This window comes from Hetaerina americana, unplaced genomic scaffold, assembly GCF_022747635.1.
Source record: "Hetaerina americana unplaced genomic scaffold, ioHetAmer1.1.p SCAF_16, whole genome shotgun sequence".
Taxonomy (NCBI): domain Eukaryota; kingdom Metazoa; phylum Arthropoda; class Insecta; order Odonata; family Calopterygidae; genus Hetaerina; species Hetaerina americana.
The window spans coordinates 11,703,480-11,722,711 of record NW_027286719.1 but is presented as its reverse complement, the minus strand read 5'-3'; the positions used below and the strand labels follow the sequence as shown (position 1 = coordinate 11,722,711).

Below are 19,232 nucleotides of genomic sequence, written 5' to 3'. Positions count from 1 at the left end.
ACGTCTCATAACGCCCAAATAATACTCTTTGTTTACTGTCTGGCCTTCTGGCAAAAATTCATGATGCACTACACCGTTGTAATCCATGAAAACCGTCAGCATTGCCTTCTTTTTTGACTGAAAACGACGTGGTTTTTTTGGTCTCGGCTCATTTGGTGAACGCCATTCACTTGCCTGATGTCTGGATTGCGTGTCGTACTCATAAACCCACGTCTCGTCTCCAGTAATGATCCTTTTGATGAATGTGGGATCGGATTCAGCCTCGCAAATCATGTCTTTTGCGACGTCAACACGGTCTCTTTTTTGCATGAAATTGAGGTCTTTTGGCACCAACACTGCTGCTACACGACGGAAACCCAAATCATTAACCACAATGTCTTGGGCGGATCCATAGGCAATGTTCAAGTCCTCCGCTATTTCTCTGATGGTTAATTTGCGGTTATTGACCAACATTTCTTTTACTTTATCAATTTTTTCACCGACTTTCGATGTCGATGGTCTGCCACTGCGTTCATCATCTTCGATTGACTCACGACCACTTCTGAACCGCTCGTGCCACTGGTAAACGACCGTTTTTTTTAGAGAATCGTTGCCGAAACACTTTTCAAACATTTCCAACGTCCGTGCGCCACTAAATCCGTTTTTTACGCAGAATTTAATACAAGTTCGTTGTTGCACATTTAAATCCATTTCTGCAATTGTAAAAAATCGCCAACACACACAGAGATAGATGTACTCTTGGCTACGTAACTTTTGCAAATGTCAAGTTATGACACTAAGATTTAAAGGGAATATCAACAACAGATGTACCAATTTAACAAAAAAAACAGAACTCAAATCGGAACGATGGGAGTGCCACACTGTGGTTATTCCGGGAACTTTTTGATCAAGGTAGTATATCCTCTCTCTTCTTCCACCTTTGATTTTTCGGTTAGAGCAAACCGCACAATCTTTATGTTTTTTGTTAGGGTGAGGTGTGATTATATGGATTTTCCCATCTAATCATTGCTCTATGTTTGTTGTAAAATAACTATTTTAAAACCTGATGGCTCCAGGATTTATGTATCAAATGAAGGAGACATGCAGCAGGCGAGTGTTGATTATAACTCTCGCAATATTTCATCGAGGAGCGGACGCCGCTAACCCAGTGTGTGAATTGCCTTGAAGGCATACTTGCCTACCAAGAGCATTTTTGACCAACCGCTTGCAGATAGATTAAAATAATTAAATACAGTGATTTGTGACTTGCCAGTGCTCTCTCTACTACCGCAAACACATTCCCTCATAGTACCTTACCGCGCCGCACTCTTACCTTTTGGTACTCGAAATTCCTGCCTTCCGTGCTTTGTGCCTCTACATTCTCATCGCCCACTCTCCGGAAATTGCTCCTGATCTGCCTTCTTTCATTCTGTGATAGTGACTTCCCACCACATCTTACTCCTGCATCTCTAACCTTTCTATACCCTGTTGCTGCTTGATCCAGCTCACCTGTTCCTGATCTACGTTGCGAAGTCATCAAGTGAAAAGTGATTTAGTGTCAGTGCCCAGTGCTTTTCCCCTAGTTGTCTTAAATAGTGCCTCCCTTTTAAATAGTGTCTTATATTCTTTTTCCCATTTGAATAATCATCCCGTAGTGCTGTGTTTAGAAGTAATTTAGTGAAAATTTATTTAGTGTCAGTGCGTAATGCTTTTCCCATATCTCACTTGATAGTGCCTTCCTTTCAATTGAGTTTGCAGGATCTTTATTTACTTGTTTCCTGCAATTGTTTAGTCTTTGCGTAGTGCAGTGCTTAGCGCCTATCCCATCTAGTGCTTTTCTGAATCAATCTCGTAGACTACCTTAACAAATACAGTGTATCGCTATTAACGTACCAATGCTTTTAATCTTGTAAATACTTAGATCTTTAATATTTTTAATTCTTTCCTCTTATGCTTCTGCTTGTGTTAATCTAGATAGCTTCGCTATTTCCAGTATTTATCTAAGAAGTATGATGAACCCCTCTTTTGGCTCTCAGGTTCCTAAAAACATAACTTCCCAGTCGTCACCCGTAAGCCATTACGCCTTCCCAAATTCCCAAACTCATTATCGCATACCCACTACCTTACCCCCACGGCAGGACACCCTCGGCCATACCCCGCCAGTAACACCATCACCGCAGGATGCTCTCCCACTCCTTTCCACTCAAAATACCTTGACCCCCACAGGTAACATCGCTAATCCTTGTCCCTCATACACGACTGAATTCCCCGATAATGACCTTGTGTCATTACATTTTACCCAGCTACCCACAAAATACCGGTTTGGATTTTCCCAAACCTTTTCGCCCTTAGACCCTTTTGCACCAGAATTCTTCCCTAAAAGCCACCACAGATCCCTAAATCCTCTGGCACCGGAATTCGTCTCTTTCCAACTTGAAGGTAAAAATACGTCTCGAAGACTTTCCTCTGCAACCATTGATCTACGTGAACGATACGTGGCTCCAAGTAAATTCTTTAACAATCAATTAACCTTATGCAGCATTTTTAGATCTCACCCTCGTTCTTTTCAAATAATTTACCTCAACGCCCAAAGTCTCTCTGCGCACCTTGACGAATTGTGTCAACTTCTACCTGACAACGACGTTCATGCAATTTCCATCGCTGAGACTTGGCTTAAGCCTCATATGCCTACCTCATCCATCGATATTCCTGGCTACAACTTCTATCGACATGATCGTATCGGCAAGGGTGGTGGAGGCGTAGGTGTCTACGTGAGAAAAGATCTCTCATTCAAAATTATATCAAAAAGTTCTTCCGTTTACTGCAAAAGACCCGAGTTTGCATTCTTAGAGATAACCTTCAACCTACAAAAAATTCTTTTAGGCATAGTTTACCGCCCACCCAAGATAGGTTATTTTTCCGACTTGGAAGAAGCATTATCTTCCCTCATTCCGAACTATGACCATGTTATTATTACTGGTGACTTCAATGCCAACTTTCTTTCCTCAACTCATGACTCTAAAACAATTACTAACTCTATGTCATCCCTCGGTCTTAGTATACTTCCCCTAGAACCTACCCATCATACATCTTCATCAGCCACTTGGCTTGATGCAATAATTACAGCCAACCCTGACAAAATCACAACATATGGGCAACTTTCTGCCCCAGGAATATCCATGCATGATGTGTTATTTTTAACATACTCAGTTAGATGTCCTAAATTTAAGCAGAAATTCATTCTTACTCGCGATTTCAAGTCCATAGATGACAAATACCTGGTATCCGATGCGGCTACCATTCCATGGCAGTCTATAGAATTCATCAACGACATAGATAAAAAAGTAGAACTATTTAATACGTTCTTAAATGATCTAGGAGACAAACATGCACCGTTTAGAAAAATCCGACTGTCCAAACCACGCTCCCCTTGGATAACAGATGAAATAAAATACTTGATGCGTAGGCGTGACGCAGTCTATAGCCTGTTTAAAAAACATAAAAACGAAAATGTATTCAATATCTACAAAAAACTGCGTAACAAAACTAAACAAGTCATTAGAAATTCCAAAATCAGATATGCCTTCCAAATATCTAAAGAGCCCCCGTCACATATTTGGAAAAGCTTGAAGTACCTTGGTGTTGGAAAAACTAAAAATCAACACTCCCTACCTGCTGACATTTCTCCAGACGACCTAAACCGTTTATTCACAACCCCACCGACGGAAATCGACTTTAATGCAAAAAATGAATACATATACAGTTTGCAAAATTCTGAACCAACTCCAGTTTCTGCTGGAAGCTCATTCAAAATTTCTCCCGTCACACAAATGGAAGTCCTCCAGGCCCTCAAAAAAATCAAGTCCTCCTCAGATGGAGCTGACGGAATTTCAGCTATTCTCATACAAAAGTTACTTCCCATTGTACTTCCTGTTTTAACTCATATCTTTAATTGGTCTATTTTAACTGAAACATATCCCTCCCTCTGGAAACGTGCCCTCGTCCGTCCCATCCCCAAAAAATCCACACCCACTAACATTGCTGAATACAGACCAATCAGCATCTTGCCTCCTTTATCAAAAGCATTCGAGAGACTCATTCACGAACAAATTTCAAAGTTTCTGAATGAAAATAACTTACTTGATCCTCTACAATCTGGCTTTCGGTCCTCTCACAGCACAGCTACCGCTCTCCTTAAAATAACAGATGACATCCGACTACCCATGGATCGCAAAGAGGTGACAATAATGACTCTCCTAGACTTTACCAAAGCCTTCGACTCTATTGACAAAGATATTCTCTTAGCAAAACTTCAAAACCTGAATTTTTCTTCCTCGTCTTTACTGTGGATTCGCTCATACCTAAGTAACCGATTCCAAAGTGTCACTACACCTAATTCATCCTCTAACTGGCTTCAAATACACAGGGGTGTTCCACAAGGATCCATTCTTGGACCTTTGCTTTTTTCCCTGTATATAAACGATATTAGTAAATGCATTTTAAATTGCAATCATCACCTTTATGCCGATGATTTACAAATATATCACCATTCCCGCCTTCAAGACCTACCTACAATTATAAACGAAATTAATGCAGATCTGGCTGCTTTGTCACTATGGGGAATAAAAAATTTATTGAAAATAAACCCAATCAAAAGTCAGTCCATCATAATTGGATACCATAAAATACATTCTAAAATAAGTATTGATAAACTACCACCACTAAAATTGCAAGGATCTATCATACCATACCTAAGGACAGTAAATAATTTAGGCTTAACCATAAATGAAACATTATCTTGGACTGATCATGCAATTGCTATCTGCAGAAAAATTAACTCATCCCTGCATTCACTGAAAAGGTTAAAGCACATTGCTCCCCCCTCCTTAAAGATGCTTCTTGTGTCCACTCTTCTCATACCCCACTTTGATTACTGTGATGTAGTCTACCAAGACCTTTCAGGCGAACTAAAAACCAAACTCCAGAAGACCCATAATTCCTGTGTGCGGTTCATATGTGATCTTAGGAAGTACGATCATATTTCCGACTCATTTAATAGAATATCCTGGTTAAAGCTAGAAGGCCGCAGGCATTTACATATTCTTTCACTTCTCTACGGAATACTTTCAAAGCACACCCCTAATTATCTATACAAAAACTTCCTCTTCATCAACTCAATCCACAACAGAAATACCAGGGGTAATAACAAACTTCTTGTCCCACACCATCGCACGGAAATCTATCACAAATCTTCTCTTGTTACAGCATGCCGTCTGTGGAACTCTCTCCCAGATGACATAAAGAACTCTTCATCAACAACAACATTTAGAAGAGCACTTCACAAGTTCATTTTCCTCAGGTACTTAACTTAACCAGTATCCCTCCGTCATTCCACTCAGCTGTTATACAGATCACTGTGTCTACTTTGTTTTTTACCCTGCTTTTTGTTTTGTCATCTCAAGCGGTAGGAGTTTGCGTAATTATTTTTAGAAACATCACGCTTCTCATTACTCCGCATGTGTTGTCAATGTATTTAATTTCTCCATTTCAATTTCAGTAACTTAATAATATGTATACTCTGTAAAAATGATTGTTACAATGTACATGTATCTTTCCTCTAATTAATAGGGTTTTCGCAGGTTTTTCACACCCCCCTTCTCTTCGTGGGTGTTTTTCCTGCGTGGGTTTTTACTAGTTGAGCAATGCCACGCTCTCCCTAGCTTTTCCCACAAACCTCATTCTTTGCTTAGACTTTCCTCATTGTTATTGTACTCTATCTTCACTGTCATTTAATTTGAGTATTTGAAGGAGTATTCTTAATTTATATATGTATATGTATGTATGTATAGGTGTGTATGTGCGTACTTATGTATGTATTTATGCATGTGTATGAATGCATGTATGTATGTTTTATGTGTGTATATGTATGTGTGTGTGGATATGTATGTATATGTGTATGTATGTGTATGCATATAGGTATATATGTGTGTGTATGTGTATGTGTGTGTCTATATATATGTATATACTTTTTTCTTTTCGATGTGCAAATTTGGATTAATGAATTTATGTCTATCTCTATGTGTTTATGTTTAGATTTGAATGTAACTGTAAGTTTAAATGGCTAATATAATATGTATATGACGATGGGTTAAATGGAAGAAGGGACCATTTGGTCTCAATTTCGCCCAAATAAAGACCGCTATCTATCTATCTATCTATGTTTGTGGATGGTAATCTAACCCTGGAAGCTTGTGTACCATCTCGGAATTCTCCAACGAGATCGTGAACTAGTTTCCTAACAAATTTCACATGCGAGATCAGGTTTTCATTTTTTCTTTGTCGGCATTCTTTATACAATATATATGAATTTACAACACTGATCTCAAGCCCCCAGAAAAACAATTGATGCCACCATTTTAGAGTTTTCCTCATGAAACAGTACGTGCTTGTGTAATGAACAGCTATATCAACTCCCCCATAAACTTAGCATAGTTTGTCACAACCTTGGGTTTGAAAACTATTTCATTCCCACCACCACGAACTCTCCTTTCCATGGACTCGGTCTCTGCAGTGTCCCACGTACTGAGCATTCTGACTATCCCCTTGTCTTTCCATGCAAGGAGCATTATGTTTTCATCCCTGTAAGCCACTCTCTCTCCTTTCTTTAGCTTTGGATGTTTGATCACAGGTGGATTATCTTTCCTATTGGGCACTATTGTCCCTGTCAAGTGTGTTTTTTCCTTTAGCAATTCCCTTGCGAGAGTGACACTAGTGTAATACCTGTCAGTGAAGAAATGATAGCCTTGAGAACCAGATACTGAGTTCTTCAATCTTTCATGCAGTTCTAAAACTATTCTGCTAGTTAAAGGGAGATCAGGTCTCACCAATGATTCAGTTGTTATTCCACCATAATAAGGGACAAATGAATGCACGTAACCACATTTGGAATCTGAGAGGACATATAGACGAATACCCCATTTTGTCGGCTTTTTAGGATTATACGTGATGAAGTGTATCTTTCCCTTGAAACCAACAACAGCCTCATCAACAGAATTCTCCCTTCCAGAGCAGAATCTCTCCCTAAATTTCATTTCAAGGTATGACAAGAAGCAGTTTTCCTTCTCGGTTCTTGTTCTCAAATCTTTGCTTGACTTTTGATCATTTTTCAAGAGTAACAACCAAAATATTTGCAAGAACCTTTCTCTTTTGGCAACAGCTCCAAAAACTGATATATGAGACTCAAACTCCGTGGACCAATAACTCTGTAAGTTAGGGTGATTCAATACACCCATATTTACTATTACGCCAAGAAAAGCCTTCATTTCCGCAATCATCACATCTTTCCAAATATTCCAAGTGGATCGCCGAGATAGTTCTTTCTCACTAATTTTATGCCTAGCATACTCGTTAGTTTCTTCCGTTATATTTTGTATCAATGTGTCTGTAAAAAACAACAGAAAAAACTCTATTGGTGTGGCACATCCAGAAGGAACTTGAGGTCCAACACATAACTGACCAGTGGAGAAGGGGATTCTGCTAGGCTCATGGTCATTCACAGATACAGCATTCCACTTTTCTTTTTCCGGTTTTCCACCATTAACACTACTTTCACTGGGCCTTATGCCCGAATGCACAATGCTATCACCTATAATTCCATCACTATCACTTGAATAAACAATTGTGCGTCTTCGTTTTGTCGGCATTAATTCAACATCACTCTCACTGTCAGTACATTCACCCTGATCTTTGGACGTTTTCCTTTCCATAGTTCCACTAGGACCAGCGACTGGCTCATCATCTCCAAACGCATTCTCAGATAACTCACTTTCGCCACTATTATATTCGCCAATAAATTCGTCAGTTTCGACGTAGAAGTCTTCGTCGCTGCTTTCTAATTCTTTGGAATACTTATCCATCGTTGGTGCCATAAATGCTCTCAGACAAACCAAAGAGAACTCGCACATGGATCTGCAAAGAGCTTCTCGACCATGTCAGTGAGGATCCAAATTTCTTAGACAATTTCATTACCAGGGACAAGATGTGGACGTTCAAGTACAATCCTGAGACCAAGCAACAAAGTGCAGAATGGCACACCACATCATCCCCTTGACCCAAAAAGGCTCGCATGTCCTAATCAAAGCAAAAGAGCAAACTTGTTTGCTTTACCAATTCCAAAGGAGTGATCCACAAGGAATTTTTGCCACCTGGAAAAACCATAAATGCAGCTTTTTATGTGAAAGTCCTTGAAAAACAGTGAAAATGCATTTTCTAAGGGTGCCCAGCCATTGCACAGTCATGGAAGCTTCAACATGACAATGTACCCAGCCACACCGCATTCTGCGTAATCGACTACCTGGCCAAGCACAATGTGGCAACCCTGCCTAAGCCATCCAACCCACCACACTTCTCTTCCCCTGCCTCAAATCCATGCTGAGAGGACATCCGCAGGGCTCAGTTGAAGCTTAGCAGCATTCTGGGTGCCACTGCCATCCAGAAGGCGTGGTAAACCCACTGGAAGCAGTGGGCCGATGCACAAGGGTGCTACTTCAAACACTTTTGACTGCATATATGAATTCTGGCAGTAAATTTTTTTTAATCGACTCAGTCCTACTACTTTTGGGACAGACCTTGCATATTTTCCACACAACAAATGGTGACTGTGAGAAAATTGCCAATACTGTTAAAAATAGGTACATTTCTAACATTTTCATGAGCAGGAACTGAAATTGGTCTTTTAAATACAAATATTAGTAATTTCATTTCAACATTTCCTAAAATATATGTACATTTGCTTAAATAAGTTTGTTTGGACTTTGGTTGATCAGTTATTCTCAGCCCAAATGAAATACTACCTTGATCAAAAAGTTCCCGGAATAACCACCGTGTGCCGCTCCCATCGTTCCGATTTGAGTTCTGTTTTTTTTGTTAAATTGGTACATCTGTTGTTGATATTCCCTTTAAAAGTTACGTAGCCAAGAGTACATCTATCTCTGCGTGTGTTGGCGATTTTTTACAATTTCATAAATGGATTTAAATTTGCAACAACGAACTTGTATTAAATTTTGCGTAAAAAATGGATTTAGTGGCGCACGGACGTTGGAAATGTTGGAAAAGTGTTTCGGCAACGATTCTCTAAAAAAAACGGTCGTTTACCAGTGGCACGAGCGGTTCAGAAGTGGTCGTGAGTCAATCGAAGATGATGAACGCAGTGGCAGACCATCGACATCGAAAGTCGGTGAAAAAATTGATAAAGTAAAAGAAATGTTGGTCAATAACCGCAAATTAACCATCAGAGAAATAGCGGAGGACTTGAACATTGCCTATGGATCCGCCCAAGACATTGTGGTTAATGATTTGGGTTTCCGTCGTGTAGCAGCAGTGTTGGTGCCAAAAGACCTCAATTTCATGCAAAAAAGAGACCGTGTTGACGTCGCAAAAGACATGATTTGCGAGGCTGAATCCGATCCCACATTCATCAAAAGGATCATTACTGGAGACGAGACGTGGGTTTATGAGTACGACACGCAATCCAGACATCAGGCAAGTGAATGGCGTTCACCAAATGAGCCGAGACCAAAAAAACCACGTCGTTTTCAGTCAAAAAAGAAGGCAATGCTGACGGTTTTCATGGATTACAACGGTGTAGTGCATCATGAATTTTTGCCAGAAGGCCAGACAGTAAACAAAGAGTATTATTTGGGCGTTATGAGACGTTTGCGTGAAGCAATTCGCCGAAAGAGACCAGAAATGTGGGCAGAAAACTCGTGGATTTTGCACCATGATAACGCACCGTCGCACAGTGCTATCATTATTCGTAATTTTTTGACGAAAAATGCAACAAATACCATCCAACAGCCACCGAATTCACCTGATTTGGCTCCCTGTGACTTCTTTCTGTTCAATCGAGTTAAAAAACCATTACGGGGAACGCGTTTTAGCAGCCGAGAGGAAGTAATGGAAAAATCGCAGGAAGCACTGATGGACATACCGAAAACCGACCGTAACTTTTGCAAATGTCAAGTTATGACACTAAGATTTAAAGGGAATATCAACAACAGATGTACCAATTTAACAAAAAAACAGAACTCAAATCGGAACGATGGGAGCGCCACACGGTGGTTATTCCGGGAACTTTTTGATCAAGGTAGTATATCAAGTGATTTTCAATTGCAGGAGTCTAAGAATTTCATGTATAAAATCATTATTTTTCCATGACCATTATGCTCAAAAAAGAAACTAAAGCATACCCTTTTGTCAATGGCAATACCAATATGAGAATACATGGCAAACTTTGACATAATACTGGAACTCACTTTCCAGTTGTAACTTTAGAAGCGGTGTTCTAAAATTATTCATCAATATTATTTCGATGACTCATCCAATTATAAAAAGACAAGAATCATAAGACAATGGAAAATTCCAATTTTATTCCCTGCTCTGTTACCTTTGTTTATTATATAAAATTTTTGTAGCCCCCCACTGAAATAGGAGTCAGGAGAATGCTTGTAAAATATGGAAAATAAATGCGAAGAGCAATATTTTACATCAATTGTCTGATGTTCCACCAGAAAAAAGGTTCTTAAGACTATGGCTTGGATTCAATAAGTTTAAAAACAAAACTGATGTTTCTCCCCAACTTACAATCCTGTTTGGTGAGAATATTACCTTAAACACAGAAAAATTGTCATCTACAATTTGCAGACATGAAAATGGTAATATTTCTGTGCACCAATTTCTTTAAGTGCTTCCATTGTAGCTGTGCATTAAATGAATTTATGGTCATATGTCTAAAATGACTAGTTTTTCATGTCTTTTGACCTTTATGAGATAATACCATTTACACTTTGTCATGATGAAAAGTTGTAAGTAAAAAACCAATTTTATCACAAATTTGTACATAAACTTTCAACGTCTATTGAATTTAGAATCCAATTCCTCCACAGGCACATAACTCTTTGGAGTAACATTTTAACAAATAATTACTTGTTGGATCTTCTGGTAGGAGTTTGGGAAAAAAAGTATGCCAAAAATTCAACCAGGGTCATTGCCTGAAAAATCCATTCAACTTTGCACAGATCATTACTATCAAACCACTTTTTTTCAGCTATTTCATTCAATAGCAATGTTTCTAAAGAGTTTGTGATTGTACCTCAACCAGAAAATTTTAATCTCTACTCAATAATTCTCTAAAACCCAGACACCAATAAAGTCAAGAAGATTACATTCATAGTTACACTTGCTAACTTTGTGGTGTGTAATTACCCTATGTGTAAGCAAGTTGATCAACTGGAAATATCTAATCACTTTCATGGAATTTTACATAAAAAAACCAAAGGTAAACTTGGTTCAAGGATGAATTTTTTTGAGCTCACAAAAAATGTGATTAAGGTAAAACAATGTTCAATGAATTCAAAAATATCTAAAAGCAAGCCGGCACATGAAGAACATTAGACAAATAGTCACAAAAATGCTGAAAATAAATGCTGGCAACATTAAGTAGCAAGGAAAATAATATTAGCACACATGACACCACATTAAAATGCAAAATTGATGGTTACAGAAGAGAAGAGAGACTATCAATCAGAAAATCTTGACACATTACCTAAGTGACAGTCTCCAATTTTGTCCTCATCGCCAGCAACTCGAATGACAACAAACTTTTTGAAGTCTTTAGTGGAAGTAGGGCTGCTTTGACCTGAATTCCATCCCCACCCTAATCCATAGAAAATAAAAAAAAAACTTTTAACAATAACATGCAAAACTCATAAGGCACACACAAAGACAATTTAACACAGGTTTTAATTTTAATCTACTTTTCACACCGACTGGCAGGTGAACAGAAGTGTCACAAGCCACGATAAACAAATGCAATATTTATAAAGCATTCATCTGCTTTCAGGAATGTACGGTCCTCCAGCTTAGCTTTTTCTATTCTCAACTATTCCATTAAGCTTAACTAATCAATTAAGAATATTCATTCCAGAATTTGATATTTTTTTATTTCTGCTAATGAATTTGAAAATACCAATCAGTAACAGACATTTTAAACAGTGTGGCAATTTAGCATGGACTTCACAAAGTGCAATCATCCTCAAAAGTTTAAATTTATCTTGATGCAAGTGCATGAGACAGTTACTACAGCTGCTCATTTCTAGCTTCTAAATTTTAAGATAATAAAACTGAAAATGAGCAAAATATAAAACAGCATGATAAATATTTCAAGAGCCATTTAATAGTCACTCTGTCATGTACTACTGTTATGATTTCTCTCCGATTTATTCTGCTGTAGATCATTCTAGCAACATATTCATTCTATTTATTTAGCAAAGTGAAAACTGCATAATACTGATCAAGTTTCTCTTTTTAAAACTGCTGAAAAAACATGGGTCATTACATATGCTTGAATGAAGGAAGTCTTCATCCATTCATTTCAGTGGATGTTCACAAAAAAGATGATATTCTCCAAAATTAGTGTCAAATTATATTTATGAAATTGATAAGTCTCCAAAAATGAACACCGACTCAAACTGTTAGAGGTGTTTATGGATTTTAAAATAAGACTGACAGTAGACAAAATAAAACTAAAGCTTAAAATAGTAACGAGTCTAATTTACTTTAAAGATTCAGATTCAATGGACCGTGAAAATGGGGTTCCACTAATTCCAAAAGCTTTATTAATAACTTGGAAATTATCATGATCATTTGTTTTAAAATGACAAAGTTTAAATAACACTTTGCAATGACAATTACTTTATAACTTGAATAATATTTTATGTGAGCAAAAAACTGTGTTACACATTGATTTTATGTGAAATAAGTATTTAATAAAATTCATATTTACTATCCCACGGCACAATTTGCATTTGAGAGTTCATTTATGAAAAAAAACTAAAGATGGTATATAATGAAAATCTGCCGAAACGACTCAAAATGAAAAAAAATTTTTAAACTACAACACGTTAAATAGTTCATTATCATTGTCTAAATTGGAAAGAAGACAACTAAATCAGCATTCACTGCCTTCCAATCCTACAAATTATTTACATTGGGGCAATCATAAGGCTAGCCAGAACCAATTCAACAGAAAACATTCTAGTTTCATGGCACGACAGTCAACTGCTATTTAAAATATTTATCTAATTTGCATTATCAAATTTATTATGCCAGATTTTCCAAAATATGGATGACCACTGCACATTATCTATAGCTGCTTTCAAAATCCAAAGCAATGATGAAATTCCAGTTTGCTAAAGCACAGCTGGTAAGGTTAATTCCACAAGGCTTTCTTATAAGCTGAAGACTTCAATCATTATTATGGTAATCAAACACACAAACACAACAATATGCAACAAAGCATCCAAAGATAAATAAACACATAAATTAATATAGCACTTGAAAATGAAAATGTATAGCAGGTGAAAAATGAATGCATATAATTGAAATAAAAAATAAGCACACACATCAAAATTGTGGTAAAGTTTAAATAAATTTCATATTGGTCTCGTAACGGACTGAGCATATATGCGGATGGCCCGGAAATAGTTCATCAATACCTTCATCACTATGCTTTTCACGTAAGGAGTCTCATTGTTATACAAGAAACTTTCTTTAATATTTTCCCATGATTTATACATCTAAATTACATATGAATTCTAATGGTGTTGAATTTATTAAAACATTACTCATAGGTGACACAATGAAGGAAGAAACCTTCATGCTGCTACACCAGGTCTTGGTAGCAAATTCAACTCGGGACGTACAACTCAGGGCTCACAACGCCCAAGTGACTTCACACACATGAAGACACATTCTCAAGTAGATTCAAATCATTCTCATTCCCACACCCTTATCAAGGAAATGTATGACACCAAAGATCAGAGCACAAAGCTCCTTTGTATGTTCTCACCTTAATTTACTGGTCTTTTCAAACAATGATTAGTATCATTAATAAAATTGCAGAAGGAAATAGAATGTAACCATAGAGAACACAGCTTTCACTGTAAAAACAATATGATAAATCAATATCTTTTGAGTGTCTTGTCCTCTGACAAGTCAGTTGTCTGAGCATGCTGAATTCTTCTCTGCAACCTCTTAATTTATTATTACATATTAATCCAACCCCAAGGAAAAAGAACACAAAATGCATTTATCGTTGATATATTTCTACTTGAGACTGTTTTAGATGAACTCCAATGGGTTGCTCTAAGACTAAATCAATTATATGAACTTTATTTTCTATTTCCCAATCATTCCTAACTTTCCAGACCGACTTTTCCAGAAATTACTCTTTAAATACCAATCTCGATTATTTATCTGCCAATTCTCTTAAATTACTTGCTAAAGGACGACGAAATTGAAGACCAGAGATTTTTCAAACAAACAAAAATCTCACAATATGTTGTGAATCTTAAGCATTCAAATCAACCTGTATTTTTTTCTTGAAATGGAAGACAGCACACAAAATTTAGTGTCATTGTATGGAAATTGTTCTCTGAATGGTACATATCTTGTGTAATCTCTCATAGAATTTCAAAATAAATGGGATGATAGAAAATATCCACACCCAACAAAAAATGATGCCACATGTCTAATGTCCCACTACCAAGGCTTAAATAGCTGACACACCATGCAGAATCTAATCCGTGCTACAACAAAAAAGGCACATGAACATAAAAAGTCTATGCACAGTACAATTAAATGCAATACAGGCCATAACATTGAAGCAAGGAATTAGAAATTGTTGATGTCATAGATGAATGTTCATGGACTCGCAATTAATATTGGTATAATTCAGGGATATTTCACTTGAAAATACCATTCGAATAGTGTAGCAAATCTTAAATAGTGAAGGATATTTTAATATAGTCACTTTGTTAGTGTGGGTATTTGGCTGCTAACCTGAGAGTCATGGATTGAAATCCTGGGTGATACTTTCAAACAAAACCACTTAAAATCCAAGAGATGTGAACTAGAACTTCATGAAAAATTGCACAGTACTACTTGGACACATATGTAAATGATCTGGCCCTTGATAAGCAAATTCAAGTCATACTTGACTTGGGTTTATTTCCAAATGAACCTCAATTCGATCATAACCCCATCAAAGTAAAATATTAATAATTTCTAATGCCTGACATTGATAATGTAAGACTTGTGCTAGTATATAAATGTAACTCCAATGTAAAGAACAATTATTAAAGAGATATTGTAACATTCAGATGAAGTTTTAACTTTTAGACAATTATTTACAATAAAAAGTAACGTCAAAAATATTTATTAATTAATAATTGTTTAATATTTATGAAATACAGTATTTGTCACACTTATGTAAATAATATTCTAGATACCTAAATAGCTGACATCTATTCTACATTTGAATAGCTGAGGAGCTAATCATTCTGAAAAGTAAGTTTTTGGCTTCCCCTAATAATTTTTCCCATTACTCCTGATATTTTTCAAGTTTCAGATATAAGCCATAGATGTCAAGACAGGCTGGTAAATTAAAATTGAGAAAATTAAAAATATTCACCAAGAAGTGGCATATCTTTATTTGAAAAGCAGGACCACCACCTTCCAATATTATGTTTGAGGAAAGAAAAGCAGTCATCAAATTAAAAGATATTAAATATATTAAATAGTAAATATTATTAGATAGTAAATAATTATTATACATGCTGGAAAAGGAAATTTGACAGTCATTATCTACACTCGAATGCTACAAGGAAGATAGGTGAGCTCATAAATGATAACACACATTCAGCAATTATAAGTGATATAACAGGATGGATTGAAAGAAAAATACCAAGTCTCAGAAATTATTCCATTCCCACTGAACACCAAGGGAAGTTATGTCCATCACTGTCAAGAACTTCATATCTCTACAGACTTTTGAAAATTCACAATTGGCATACCTTCATGAGCTAATGTCAACTCCATGGGTACACCTACAAACAAGTAATGCAGGCAACACACACTTATGGCAAGATCTCAATCCACTTCGCTGATATTTTGAAATAGATGCACTCTTATAAAAAAACACCATTTTGATTAGTGTTAACAAAGTCTTTCTGTTAACAAAAGTTCCAATTGAAGATGACATTCTTACGCTAAAAGAGTTTATTGAGAAAGGTTTACCACATGATTAACCACATCAGGTGGAATTCTGACTAGCGGACAACAATTTTTTTTGTAATGGGCGATTCTATTAACAGAATGATGGTGCAGGGGGTTCCCTCACCCTCCCCAGTGAGAAAAAATGTTTGAGGAAATTTCAAAAAGAAAAATAATATAGTGCTCTTTTGGCCTAAAAAGTTTTCTTTCCTACATGGAAGATAGAATTGTAATTTATGCACAAAAGAAGGAGAACTTTTGATGAGTTCATCCTAAAATACAGTTCACCAGTGAATCAAAGATGCCTGCCATGCCTCGACGTCTTTATTACAAGTAGAAAAGAGGAAGCTCAGGTCCTGATAATGGCACACCCTCCAACGCCCTTTTTATCGCAGTCCAATCATCTGTCCATCCCAGGCATCACCCCTACCTATCAATCCCCCTGGGTCTATGATAAAGAACCAGCCAAGGTGGCATACTGAGATAGGACAGCGGGGAAAAGACATTCAAGCAGATTTTGAAATGAAGGGATGTACCACCCGCTCACTTCTTGCCACTTATGCTTTATTAATATAACATACAAAATAAAGAAATCAGGGTCTATAAATAACAAGCACCTACCCTTTTGTAAAGCACACAACACAACTGAATTATCAGTACAAACATTTATATGACAATATCTAGGGGCCAGGGGAACAGCATGGGTGGGTGTCATTGAGTAAGCATACGTTTCTGATATTTAAATGATGTTTCCTTCATCAAATACCAAGATTTCCAAAATTCCAAGGGGGGCAGACACCCATGCTACTTGCTATGGTATGGCATCACTGTAAATTTTTATTACAGTCGAGAAATAGGAAAAGTAAGAAAAAGAGAAAAGAAGGTAAATTAGGAAAGGATGGAAAACATCAAATTGATGTTTTCATAAGAAATTGCTACATCCACTCTGCCTTTAAAGAATATGAATATTTATTAAGGTAGAAGCACTTAACCCACATCCTAATCCCACCAGTAATACAATTGTCCCCTTTGTGTTTGACACTCAAGTCTCCAGAATTCTGCAAAAAGAAAACTCTGTGGTCAGATATAACACTGTAAAGAAAAATAAGGAATATAAACCATTAGTAAAAGATACACTGTACCCTTTAATACCTGAAAGAGTGCATATGACACCCCCTGCAGCATTGGAATATTAAATATAGGACAAAAAAAACACTCTGCCAAATGTAAGTTTACAAAAAATCACGAGCCATGAAAAATTAGTCATGGAAAGACTTAATAAATCAAAAGAGAGATGGTACTTTTTTCCACACTTTATTTTTAAGTCGACTGGTTTCGTCGCATAGGCGACATCATCAGGTCGTCGCCTCGACCAGTTTTGTCGCCTATGCGATGAAACCGGTCGACTTAAAAATAAAGTGTGGAAAAAAGTACCATCTCTCTTTTGATTTATTAGAATGGATTTCCACAAAGTGAAGCCTGAAATCATCAAGTTTATGGAAAGACTTGCCCATCACAGAATACAGCAGCTCTGATCCTCATTATAAAATCTCTCTTGATGAAACAAAACTTTTGGAGAAGAAACTAAAAAATTCCCATTGCTGGCAAACAAGGCAAAGGAAATTGAAATATATACAAATTTTGATTATGAAGGTAGATATCAAATTGTGATACTTGGAAGTATTCAATAGCTGGCAATGTGAAAGAGCAGCAAGGAAGGCAAAATAGTTTGAGTTTGAATAAAATGGATGAGGCAACAATGTTTAATAGTCAAGTTCCAAATTTATAACAGCCACAAAGTATAACTCAAAATTAATGAATTACATTCCTAACAATGTACCCAGCATAGAATGTCAGATGTTATCTTTCCATAAAAACCCATAGAGAAGACAAAAAAGTAATTTGTTATGTCTAATTTATGAATAGCTTAATATTAATACATGCCATCATTGTTTAAGAATTATTTAATAGTTATCATGACACTATTTTATAAAATTTAAGAATTTCATATCAAATAAATATACTAAATGGGAAATTTGTGAACTTTTGGTTTACCCACAATAATTAAGCCTCAATAATTGTCTTTTTGATTATTATTTTACCATTGTTTCATTTAACAATGGTCTTCAGAAAATAATTTTAACATGTTCACCATAGGTTCACTGGATAAGAATTTATAACTCACCCACTAGTTATGTAGTTAAACAATCAATTTATATGTAAACCAAACCATTATAATTGAGGTTAGCTGAAATATAAATGTACTCATTAATTATTGATTTAGTCGTCATAAGCTCCTTTGAATTCACTAATGGTGGTTCTTCTTATGAATGATGTGAAACACATGACATTTCTTACCTCAATATCAAACCATTCTTCCCTTCATTAGTTTAATGTTCTCTGAAAAGTCTGAACAATTCTAAAAAAACTAATACATGAAAACCTCATGGTGAGAGTTAATTCTGTACTACATGGCCAAACATTATATGCTCCAGAGAATCATAAAATTTAATAATGAATCTAGATCCCAATTATTTATTCACAACAATATTTCATATAACATAAAAATAGCCACAGTTACATGTACTAGTAAAAAATCCATACTACTCTTATGTTAATTCCTTTGAATAAAACACTCTTTACTATTTAATGGCAAGCAATCACTAAACACAGAAGATTGCATACCTTTCAAATGTGATAACTTTCTTCAATCTTAAAAAAGCAAATGGATGGATTTTTTTTTCTTCATTAAAAGCCTCAATGAATGACTCAAAATGCAAGGAATCTATTACTGCACCAGAGTGAAGACAATCTGTTTGAAGACTATAAACCATTTAAAATTCAAGAGTTGGCTGAAATCTAGTGAACACAGCTTGTAGAGCACGAACCAAATGAACTTGAGAAGAGTGCCAGGCAGCCTGTGGAAGTGACATTCCTGCTCAATAGTCATGTACAGATTTCAGGTTGTTGCATTCATCCAGTGCATTTCGAGAAGCCAAAGTATGGAGCCGTGCTTTGCCAACACCAGTCAAACAGCACGCTGTAATCGAATTTTTAACAGCTAAAAAATCAACTCCTACCTAGATTCATCATTGTTTAAAGGCTGTTTATGATGAGAAAGCTGTTGGCAGGTCTACTGTAAA

At 36.4% G+C, this 19,232-nt stretch overlaps 1 protein-coding gene across 4 annotated transcripts in view; it reads right to left on the bottom strand.

Annotated features, from left to right (window-relative positions):
• caly (ubiquitin carboxyl-terminal hydrolase calypso) overlaps positions 1–19,232 on the bottom strand; it is a 119,878-nt gene that overhangs the window by 28,037 nt on the left and 72,609 nt on the right. For 3 of the 4 annotated variants that reach the window (XM_071584108.1, XM_071584107.1, XM_071584110.1), the window contains exon 8: positions 11,582–11,692. The exons of the other annotated variant lie outside the window; for it this stretch is intronic. In XM_071584108.1, the coding sequence (XP_071440209.1) occupies positions 11,582–11,692 (111 nt within the window). The remainder of the gene's footprint in view (positions 1–11,581; positions 11,693–19,232) is intronic. 4 annotated transcript variants of the gene reach the window in all.